This window comes from Crinia signifera, chromosome 2 (assembly GCF_055691185.1).
Source record: "Crinia signifera chromosome 2, ASM5569118v1, whole genome shotgun sequence".
Lineage (NCBI taxonomy): Eukaryota > Metazoa > Chordata > Amphibia > Anura > Myobatrachidae > Crinia > Crinia signifera.
In genome coordinates this window covers 337,053,746-337,066,171 of record NC_139218.1, presented here as the reverse complement: position 1 = coordinate 337,066,171, position 12,426 = coordinate 337,053,746, and the positions used below count along the sequence as shown (strand labels likewise).

At 39.9% G+C, this 12,426-nt stretch overlaps 1 protein-coding gene across 1 annotated transcript; it reads left to right on the top strand.

Annotated features, from left to right (window-relative positions):
• Nucleotides 1-888: 888 nt before the first annotated feature.
• Nucleotides 889-8,749, top strand: NEUROD4 (neuronal differentiation 4). The gene is made up of 2 exons (XM_083171254.1): nt 889-1,022; nt 6,602-8,749. The coding sequence occupies exon 2, from the start codon at nt 6,627-6,629 to the stop codon at nt 7,578-7,580; it is 954 nt and encodes a 317-aa protein (XP_083027380.1). The 5' UTR covers nt 889-1,022; nt 6,602-6,626; the 3' UTR covers nt 7,581-8,749.
• Nucleotides 8,750-12,426: the final 3,677 nt, after the last annotated feature.

Sequence of the window (12,426 nt, the reverse complement as noted above, 5' to 3'; positions counted from 1 at the left end):
TTTCTGTGCATGTGTAAACCCCGGCACCGAATGGCTTCGGCAAGTTACACATTCGCCGGCCAATCGTTGTTTGGAGGGAGGGCCGGAGGTGGAAACGGGCCTGAAGCAGGGTGTTTTATGGGTGTCCCCATGAAAACACTGGGCATTCCCCTGGGTATGCAGGCGGCCCGATGCCTGCCGGGGGCTGGTGGCTAATATCACATGACGTCTGCGCCCGCCCCTCCTTCGGCAGACTCCGCTGAAAAAAAGTCAATTTTTACTGACTTTTATTTCTGAAGGGGAGATTAATCATTCGATGGTCACCGACATGCTAGGGGATGTATTCGCATAGATCCCATTGCATGTTACCGAGGGGATTCGGCAGCGGGGGGGCTTAGGTTCGACTGGGCGGCAAGCGGCACTACGCCACTTGCTTAGCAGAAAACAACTGCTGCTAAGCAAGCGGTACTGAATTAGGCCCATAGCTCCATAGGACTAATAATCCATCTAGGAAGAAGCAAGAATGTTTGCTAAGTGCAATTACGAAGCAGTGTGTCTAATATAACAGGGGTATTTAATGATTCGTTCTATTTTATATTGCACGTAACAACAATATACATAATATAGATATTAGACCCCATTCAATGCAAATCATCTTCATGGTAAAACAGATTAACTAAACTTTTTTACTATATTAATGTTTAAAACAATCAGTACACAAACCCTGGATTGCTATGTAGTAAGTGTTTTACCATGTCCTAGCATAGAAGTTATGAAGGGGTGGCAAAGCAAGGGTTAAGAGCTGCAGCAGTGACAAGACCACCAAATCCCTGGGCTCAGCCTCCTCATAGGGGCTGGACTTAGCTGCATCCTAAGTACATGAGAAGGGAGGTGAGCCTGCCTTGGTCCCACACACAGTAGCAGCATCCAGGCATACAAGGAGCTGTCCAGCGCTCCCCCAGCCTGAAACACTTCATGTGATTGCATCGTTCAGCACTTGAACACCAGGCTGCAGGTCTCCCACTGTCCTGTACAAGAATAAGGTAAAGTTATGTGATTGTCCTTGTGTCATCTCATTGTATAATAATATTTAATGAACTTTGAAAACTATGATCATATCACAACCATGGTATACAGTTAAATTGTGATAACTATGCAACAGTGAAAATAATAAAATAACAAAAGACAAAGGCATGTAGATTAATGTAACATGTAGACAAGGCATGTAGATTAATGTAACATGTAGACAAGACATGTAGATTAATGTAACATGTAGACAAGGCATGTACAGTAGATTAATGTAATTGGAGTGCATGCATAGTCTAATGACGGACTTCAAGTCTAAGTTCTATATTACTTGTTTCAACTCTTTCAGACCACTGGAAGTTCACCCATGATAATAAGTTGCTGAGTTATTTTAGCACATTTTCCTCTGGATGTTAAAACTGAATTTTAAAAACAAATTTTGAAATGGGATAGGCACAATATACCACATCATAATATATTATTGCACTAATTAGTTTAATTGCAACACCCCAAAATTACATTTCAATAAAAGGTTTAAATGTTTTTTTTATTTTCTGCAATTGTCAAGGGGGCTATTATTGTGTACAATTTATAAGTATATCAGATCAAATAGAACAATTGATAAGAATGGGAGGTTACCCAGTGCGGTACTTCAGGTCTGGGTATTGGGTCCAGCCATTATTAGATATATTAATAAGATTTTTGTTTTTATATTTTTATTTAAAAGAATATATCACACATACATGTACTGTAACTTCAAATAAGCAAGAGAATATAATGCAGAATGGGATATTAAATAAATAAATGTAATATAATTCATATATTGTAGGACATAAGATTGCAAATGCTAAATGCATACAGGGCAATGGTTCCCAAAATGTGTGCAGTGGCACCCTGGGGTGCCTAGGGGATAATGCAGGCTGTCTCGGGTTTGTGGACTTATTCTAAATACAATATTTATGGTCAATGTAATAGGCAAAATCAGTGCTGGTGGCTGCCAATCATAAACTATGTGGACAAACAGAAGCAAGTCTTGTCCCTTTTCCCATAATTAGAAGTATGACATCAACACAATTTACTTATTTTAATATTTTTTTTCTAAATTTCTCAATAAGAAACATTTGACCCAAGATTGCCATGGAAACAATTCTGATTCTGCAGTGTGTCGTGATTCAAAAAAGTTTGGAAACCACTAATAGAGGGGGTTCTGATGTAACAGAGGAAAGAGACATGTAAATGATCATTTCCGAAGTTGGAAAAGGCAGCAAGCTATTCAGTCTCCAGAAATATTAGTGCAGTATACCGACTACTGTACATATTCTATAATCACAAAAATACCTTGGATTTAAAAAAAATAGATACTTATGCACATACTCTACACCTTAGCACACTTTCCCATATAAAATATCATAATACACTACTTACTGTACACAGACGCAAAATAAGCATACAGGGGTAGATGTATGAAGCAGTGATAAGAGAGGAGAAGTGATAAAGTGCCTGGTACTTTATCACAAGCCAATCAGCTCCTAACTGTCCCTTTTTAAACCCAGCCTGTAACTTAACAGTCAGGAGCTGATTGGCCGGTGATAAAGTACCAGGCACTTTATCACTTTTCCTCCCTTATCCCTGCTTCATATATCTACCCTGAATGCAGATTGGATGCTATTATAAATAGGTTGAGTATCCCTTATCCAAATATCTGTTATCCAAATTATTCCGAAACCATACAAAGTGCAAAAATATATTTTTTTTAATTGCTAAAAGCATAACTGGGGACATCTGTAACAGTACTACTGTGGACATGATACAGTACATAACTGGCACTACTGGGGACATCTGTAACAGTACTACTGTGGACATGATACAGTACATAACTGGCACTACTGGGGACATCTGTAACAGTACTACTGTGGACATGATACAGTACATAACTGGCACTACTGGGGACATCTGTAACAGTACTACTGTGGACATGCTACAGTACATAACTGGCACTACTGGGAACATCTGTAACAGTACTACTGTGGACATGATACAGTACATAACTGGCACTACTGGGGACATCTGTAACAGTACTACTGTGGACATGCTACAGTACATAACTGGCACTACTGGGGACATCTGTAACAGTAGTACTGTGGACATGCTACAGTACATAACTGGCACTACTGGGGACATCTGTAACAGTACTACTGTGGACATGCTACAGTACATAACTGGCACTACTGGGGACATCTGTAACAGTACTACTGTGGACATGCTACAGTACATAACTGGTACTACTGGGGACATCTGTAACAGTACTACTGTGGAAATGCTACAGTACATAACTGGCACTACTGGGGACATCTGTAACAGTACTACTGTGGATATGCTACAGTACATAACTGGCACTACTGGGGACATCTGTAACAGTACTACTGTGGACATGATACAGTACATAACTGGCACTACTGGGGACATCTGTAACAGTACTACTGTGGACATGATACAGTACATAACTGGCACTACTGAGGACATCTGTAATAGTACTACTGTGGACATGATACAGTACATAACTGGCACTACTGGGGACATCTGTAACAGTACTACTGTGGACATGATACAGTACATAACTGGCACTACTGGGGACATCTGTAACAGTACTACTGTGGACATGATACAGTACATAACTGGCACTACTGGGGACATGATATGTAATTGCCACTATATATGTGCAAGAAAATGATTGCTTGACATTCAACTTCAGTGCCTGAGATAGTACACAAAATTTGTTTCATGATTTAAAACCATGTTTTATGCACAAATAAAATATATTAGTGTATTTCATGTGTTTGATGTGTTTGTACAACATAAATGCAAGATACATCATTGAAATCTAAAAATATTCTGAAATACTGAATAATCCGTTATCCAACATTCTCCTGGTCCTGAGCATTTTGGATAAGGGATACCCAACCTGTAGTATGACACTTTTTAGAGCAAGCGCAACTGAAATGTAATTCAAAACATCAGACCAGTGGTTCCCAAAAAATTTTGAATCACGGTGCCCTAAAGAATAAGTTCAAGTTATCTGGTGAGGAGCAGGATTTGCTTCTGTTTGTCCGCATATTTTATGAGTGGCAGCTACCAGTACTGGTTTTGCCCATTATATTGACTATAAATAATTTGACCTACACCCCAACCCAGTTTGAGAACCACTGTATCAAACCCCAAAATAAGGATTATTTTCAAAGGACAGAGGAGGGGATTTTTAGTACAATCAAGGGATTGTTAGGTGTTTTTGAATGTCGATTGTGAGACATTACCTCCAGTTTAATTTATAGTATACTTATTCACAAAGACTTTAATAAAATAAAATAAAATCAATTCATCTTAACATACAGTAATAGGGTCAGGGTACAAAAGATAGTTACAATACAAATTCAAATGTATTAACTCCTTAATTACCAGAGGTATTTTCCATTTGTGATGAAAATACATTTCACAACTTCTCCAAGAGCCATTAAACCAGAGAACCCTTTTTAACTACAGTGCCTTGTTCTTTTCAGAATAGACTAAACTTTCATTTTATCACGTAATATCAAAATATTATTTGGAATAAATATGACAAAAATGAACATATATAGACAGTCTAGGTCTCTGTAAGTTCTGTAATTAATTGCGTTTGTGTGTGTATGTACATACAGTATGTTTTAAAAGGGGGGTGTTTTTGAACTTTTTACTTCATTCTCCTTTTAATTGGAGAAACAGCTTCATTATTTAGTTTTTTGGTACTTGTGTACAATCACGGCTCCCACGATGTCCATCGCATAGCAAAAAATCGCATGCGATCGCATCGCATGGGATTGCATCGCATGCGATCGCATGCGATTTTTAACAGAAATGCATCCAAATGCATTGAAATTAGTATCAAACATGTTCAATGGCCCCCAAATGTCATTTTTGAGGCTGTACCACCCCCACTATCAACGCGAACCCGAAGCGTGGCGAGTGCAGCGAGCCTGCGACCTACGACCTTTTCATACCCCACTATCCATGTCGGCGTGGAGTTGAGAATAGAAAGTGTGGCGAGCGCAGCGAGCCACCGAGCCCGAAGCGTGGCGAGCGCAGCGAGCCCCGCGAGGGGACACGGATACCGTCACAGGTATACGCGTCCTCTCGCGGGCTTCATAGGTGTCCACGTCCCCTCGTGGGGCTCGCTGCGCTCGCCACACTTTCTATTCTCAACTCCACGCCGATGTGGATAGTGGGGGTAGGAAAAGGTCGTAGGACGCGTACCGCCGCCCCTCGCGGGCTCGCTGCGCTCGCCACGCTTCGGGTTCGCGTTGATAGTGGGGGTGGTACAGCCTGAAAAATGACATTTGGGGGCCACTGAACATGTTTGATACTAATTTCAATGCATTTGGATGCATTTATGTTAAAAATCGCATGCGATCGCATGCGGTTTTTAAAAAATGCTTAAAACGGCAAAAATCGCATCCCATCGCATGCCATAGCATGCCACTACTACATATGGCATGCGATGGGAGCCGTGAAAGTACACAAGTACCAGTTTTTTTATTTATTCCTAAGAGAGCACATATTAATATTCAAAAATCTAAATACAATTTCCCATAACACCTAAGCTCATGTTATAACCATGTATGGCATGCTGTAACATTTTGGAGAAAGGCTGACCTGAAGTCCTAGAAGACCCTTGATCTCTCCTCAGCAGGGCATGATGTCGTTGTGCATTCCCATATACTGTATACACAGAAGTCTGTCTTGTGCCCTGAACACAGCACTCTCTAACCTAACACTCTAGGGAAAGCCATAGAAACTTGGAATCAGAAGTTTATCTATTGTAGCTCGCATGAACTCTGATTGGGAATGTCAAAGTCTGTAGAGTGCAGTGCTAGTGGAGCGAGGCAGAAGTCCCGAAGCATGGTGAACCATGTGAGGGGATGCTGTACACTAATTGGTGGGCCATCTGCTAAGGTGTCGACAATGACACAAAAAGTTTTTAAAAATCATGTCGACCTTTACACACGTCGACCTTTTTCGTGTTGATCTTTTGCTTCTGTCTACTATTTTCTGTGACTACCGTATGCATGTCGAACTTTTGGGATGGACCTAGATATTGTCGACCTCACATATCATACCCTCTTAAGGAAGGCAAACTGTTCTGAACCACATACAATTAGTGCAAGTGGTGGTGCTATAAAATGGTATTGTTAGGTTTATTTATAATAGTATAACTCAGTTATCAAGAATTTCTTCCCACAAACATAGCAACAGTAACTGATAAAATTAAAGTTGGCAAATGTTCCCTGATTTATGGTCAAGAAATTGTTTGCTTCAGGAAACATCCAACCCTTTCATAAGAGAATAGTATTGAGTATATACTGTAGTTCTAGACAGTAACAGTTGGCATGTCTAATTAAACCTCTTCGGAATACCAAGAAACTCACAGAACTTAATCTTAATAATAAACCCTCCTTTTTCTGTGATATTATATGATATAAGTTTTATTTTAATAATTATTACTACAATATGGAATTTGATAGTTTGTAATCAACTTATATTAAATTGTTCTGATCTTTTATTGCAGATAACATTGCTAAAAAGGCAAAAAGATGTCAGAGATGGTCAGCGTTCATGGATGGATGGATGATGCACTGAGTTCTCAGGATGAGATGAAAGATTCAAGTCAAAGGGATTCTGCCTATGACATGTTGTCAGGTCTTAGTCATGAAGAACATGGAAGCATGGATGGAGAAGATGATGAGGAAGAAGAGGAGGATGGAGAAAAGCCAAAGAAGAGAGGGCCTAAGAAAAAGAAGATGACCAAAGCTAGGATAGAGAGGTTCCGTGTACGAAGGGTAAAAGCCAATGCCAGGGAGCGCACCAGAATGCATGGACTAAATGATGCCTTGGACAACCTTAGACGGGTAATGCCATGCTACTCTAAAACACAAAAGCTGTCCAAGATTGAGACCCTCAGGCTGGCCAGAAATTACATTTGGGCATTATCTGAAGTATTAGAAAGAGGGCAAACCGCAGAAGGGAAAGGCTTCCTGGAAATGCTCTGCAAAGGCCTATCTCAGCCTACCAGCAATCTCGTAGCTGGCTGTCTACAGATTGGACCTCAGACCATGTTCTTAGAAAAACATGAAGATAAGGCACATTTGTGTGACTCTTCTCTTTCGGCTCATGCTTATGCTTATCAGTCTCCAGGGCTACCAAGTCCTCCATACGGTAATATTGAGACACATCATTTGCACTTGAAGCCTCCTACGTTTAAAACTGTTGTGGATCCTTCCATGGTGAACCATACCTTAAACTGTACCACACCTCCTTACGATGGTGCTCTTACTCCCCCACTGAGCATTACAGGCAATTTTTCCTTGAAACAAGATGGTGCACCAGATATGGACAAGTCCTATGCCTTCCGATCTCATTATCCACCTCTTGGGCTTGGTGGTTCTCATGGGCATGGGTCACATTTTCAAACTGCAGTCCCAAGATATGACATTCCCATTGAGATGGCCTATGAATCCTATCCACATCATGCCATCTTCACTGAGTAACTGCCTGCAATAGAATGGACTTTACAAAGAGGAACTTCACTTGGGAATATTTTAGATATCCAGAGAAGTAAAACTAAGCCAGAACTCTCATTTTATCAACATAAATGAAGGCTATCATCACCTCAAACCATTACTTTCATATGTTTAGCATATTATGCTCATGTGCTATTCTTTTTTGTTTGTCTTATCATATTTTTTTTAATATTTTTTTTATCTATGTTTGACTAGTTGCCAATTGTGAAAAGTATTGGAAACAGGAAATATTCAGACATGTCTCATATCTTTAACAATACAATTGACCATTTAATAATTGGCAGCACTTTGCGAATGGAAGCAGTTTTATTTGCACCTCACCTGCGTGGTATGAAGCTCTACTGTATTTCACAAAGTACCACATTTGGGTGTACAGTATAGAACAGGAAGAGTAGGGTGCTCTTTACGAATAACTACCTAGAAGCATTTATGCTTTGTTATACATTTCTACAAGTAGATGAAAATACAGTGAATGTGAAAACATAAAAAAAAAATTGAGTTTGTGCAACAAATAGGAAGGTTTAAAAATATGAATGGGGGCTTTGTAGTAAGATGTACTTTGATTCAGCATTTCACCATTGCATTCGATATGTGGTGGAATCAGTATATAGTACACAATCATTGTGCTGAACAGTCTAAGGTTTGGGGGATGAACCAATCCCGCCCTGGTTAGAAAAATTTAGAAAAAAAATAGAAAGAGTGCCCATAATTATTCAGAATTGCTCCCATTCTGGTCATGTTTTCTGGTCATGTGTTCTCAGTGCTGAACAATATACTGTCGTTACACCCAAGCAATATACTTTCGATGAATATCTACCATCTTTTAAAGCACTATGTTTGTGATGTTGGGTTATTGCAGTAATATTTCCCATATACACAATACTACAATCAGTGTACATTGCATATAGATCAATAGCCAATTCCCACTCATTCTTACATATAAGCAATATCATGTGTGTAAGCAACATTTTCCTATGTGATCAATTGTATGTACTGTGCCAGCAACCACTTAGCAGAAAAGTACAGGCAAAACGCAAACACTGCTAGGAAACACATCCACAACTACTACCATAGCCATTTATTTATTATATTTCTTTTTTTTTCTATTTATTTTCATAAAATTACACTAATGTTTGTTAAAGGTTGTAAGTATGAGCAATACTTAATAATTGTGTTCATGTTGCCTTTTAATTAATATTATTTTTATTGTTATGTTTGTTATGTGCTTTATTTTTTATTTATGAATTGTATTTTTATTTATATTATTATTTATATTAATTTATATTTTGTATGGTGTGTGTCTTTTCTTTTTGGCTGCTTGTACTATATAATTTATTTGTTTGCTATTAATGTGGGATATTGGAAGTGAAAACCCACTCCTGGCACTTTACTTTTGAAAAAAACTCACTGCCCTTAGTACATCTATACTACTACCTTATGTTTTCTGTGGTGGACGTGACATATTTCACAACATCCACGGTACAAGTAAATGACCAAGTGATCATAATTTTTTGGACCAAACCAGAGGAAGAAAATATAATGGCAAATGAGCCAAGCTTCAGTGTAAAATCCAAGAGTACCTTGTAGATTGCCATTGCTAGAGGCCTAACTTTGAGAGGCAATAGTGCCATCTGCCCCTGGGCTCCTGCTACCAAGGGGGCACCTCTCCTTCCCTGCAAGTTTTTGTCAGTTCATTGAAAGTATTTGATCCCTTGGAGGCTGACTCCCCCTCCTAGATGCACCATAGATGTCAAAGTATCTTTATTTAAAACATAATATACACATTCATACATACATACATACATACATACATACATACATACATACACGCATAAATATACTTATATAAGGTGCTGTGTGTGTGTGTGGGGGGGTGGGGGGAGGGGTGGGGGGGGGGAGAGAACAATATTTATCTTAACTCCGGGCAACTGGAACAAACTTACACCACTGACCATTATCGTTATGCTCACCAGTAGTCATTAATATCGGTCATATAAAATGTTAAGTGAATAGTGTTACCATTCTGTATGTGTTGTGAGCATGGACAAGTTAACTTTTACATAAGGACTATAGCAGCTTTAGAGGATATAAAGTTCCTGTAAAACTCACACCCTGGGTTGACAAATGTCTTATCTAATAAGATATAATGATTACACAGAACATCTTAAAAACAGTATGGAAGTTTAAACAAAAATTAAAGTACTCTACAGTATTTTACATTGTTTGTTAAAATGTCCAGGCAATGTAGACAAAGCATAATATTCCATGAGATATGGTAGTGCTAAGCCAAGTAACAAAGACATATATAAATATATCTACTATTCTACTTAATCCACAAATTGTCTTTAGAATTTACCAATATTTGTGCCTCTGGTTTGCTTACACTCTAAAACAGCGCCATTGTCCCACCTTCAATACACATCCAGGATAGTGATGAATTATATTTTGTATGAATTACTTTAGTCGTTTATTGTTATTTTTAGAAAGGAAATAAGCGGAAAAAAAAAACAATTCTTATACTTTTGTTTTATACTGAAAATAGGAAATGTTTATTCTTTTGTAAAGAAGTAAAAATGTTTTTTGTTTTTTTGACTCCAGTAAAGTTGTAAATCTTGTACAAGAGAAACGTGTGATGTGTCTTTGTATATATGGTGTTCCCCATGGGTGTATACAGATTTGGCTACAAACAGTGACTGTCACTTTTTATATTTAGCTATTCTGGGGTATAGCCAGATGCCAGCTGAATTTCTCCTCCTGGATATTAATGTGTAAGTCCCTGTCCTGATATTATTCTTGTAGCTGAAATTCACGGCCAAATATAAAATGATCTAGAATACCGTACGGAAAATATATCAGCCCCATACAATTGTCAAAGCCAATTTTGTTTGTTAGGTCTTATCATGGGCATTGTTTATTTATAAGACTTCATAGATTCCATATCGACAGACAATCATTACGTAATGAACTAAAAACCAAAAGCATGATTAGAACTGATATTAATATCAGTTACATCTAGAGACAGAGGGCCAGATGCACTAAGCTTCAACAGTGATAAAATGGGATTGGTATGTAATCCCGGCGGTCGGAATCCCGACGCCGGAATCCCAGCCGCCGAAATCCCAACAAAGGGGGGACGTGGGTCGCCCCCCCCCTTGCGGGTATGCTGCGTTCGCCACGCAGCGGGCCCGGTGCCTCGCTACGCTTGGCACACTAATTTATTCTCCCTCTATGGGTGTCGTTGACACCCACAGAGGGACAAAGTGCCTGGATTTCGGCAGTCGGGATTCCGGCGTCTGGATTTTGACCGCCGGGATTCCGACCGCCGGGATTGTGACTGCATCCCGATAAAATGGAGAGTGATAAACAGCCAGCCAATCAGCTCTTACCTGCCATGTCACTGACTGCATTTGGAAAATGTCAGGCAGGAGCTGATTGGTTAGTTGTTTATCACTCTCCATTTTTATTGGCCCAGAATGATGTTTGATCAATTACAGGTACAGTATAGCATGAATTCCATGCAAACTTCCACAATATTCAGCAAAAGACAGATAAGGGCCAAACATAAGACATGTGGTTGAGAGGACACTGTCTGTGAGAGCTTACACATTACAGAGGAATATGACTTGGTGGTGGGGTATATCTATTTCCATATGTACAGTACCATGTTAGAACTAGCTGCCGTTAGCTGTAATGAATGAATAAAGCTAATTACTTACAAACAGTTGTTAAAAAATACTTGTAGTTAACTTAGAGAAGCAGCTATTGGCAAACCTTAAACTTTACCCTGCCCTTTCTACCAGCTGAGCGTGGGATGTACACAAGTAGTGCTGGCAAATGGGTTCCCCCTGGGCAGAGTTCTGGCAGTGTGATGTGCTGCACTCAGTATCTCCTTGCTGTGGGCATGCCTCTGCAATCAGTATACTACAGCACAGAGTGTCAGAGTGCTGCACTCCTGTCAGACCTTCCAGGGCAGCAGGCACAGTCTGCAGTTGTACAGTAGTTCAGCACACAATACTGTCAGGACTAACTGAGTAACCACACAGCGGGGAAAAGGTGCATATACAACAGCTGTCTGGCTAGGGTGAGGGGTCCACAGATGGCAATGGAACCAGGGGGGGGGGGGGGGGGTGAAAGTGATAAAGTGATTGGTGGATCTATGCAATTGGATATTTAATTTTTAAATGGTAGCTTTACCCTGTGCAAAGTGATTGGCAATGGAAAGGGCACTATGAGATGGAGGGTCTTTGCAATAAGGGCAGTTGGCTGGCAAAACAATCTTTTGTATGATAATGTCAATCTGCCTGTGTAGGCTGCCTACCTGTGGGTCTGTATGTGGAAGTCCATTCCGCCCACATTTACATCTGCAGCCATCAGCATTAGTACTGGGACTTGCACCCACCCCATGCTAGGATCAAGGGGTTCCATATGCGTCCGCACACTGTGGATGAGCATGGAAGTTGGTTTAGATGACCATGACACTGCCATGAGATGGATCAGTTCCATGCCCCAGCATGGGCAACTGCCCAGTAATGCTCATTTCACTTAAACAGTGATCTGTCAGTGGATGCACTTGCAAATAATGGGGGAGATGTAGGGAAGCAGTGAAAAGAGTGGAGAAGTAAACCAGTAGAGAAGTTGCCTGTGGCAACCAATCAGCTGCTATATTTAATTTTATAGAAAGCATTTATGTTACTTCAAAGCTGATTGGTTGCCATAGGCAACGTCTCCACTGCCACCCCTCTCTGCTCTTATCACTGTTTCATACATCCTCCCCTTTTCTCTTGTGCATTTGCCTTGTACGCTGTACAGTACG

Bases quoted from the DNA above. Each gene is read 5' to 3' on its own strand.
- NEUROD4 (XM_083171254.1), top strand. From the start codon at position 6,627: ATGTCAGAGATGGTCAGCGTTCATGGATGGATGGATGATGCACTGAGT.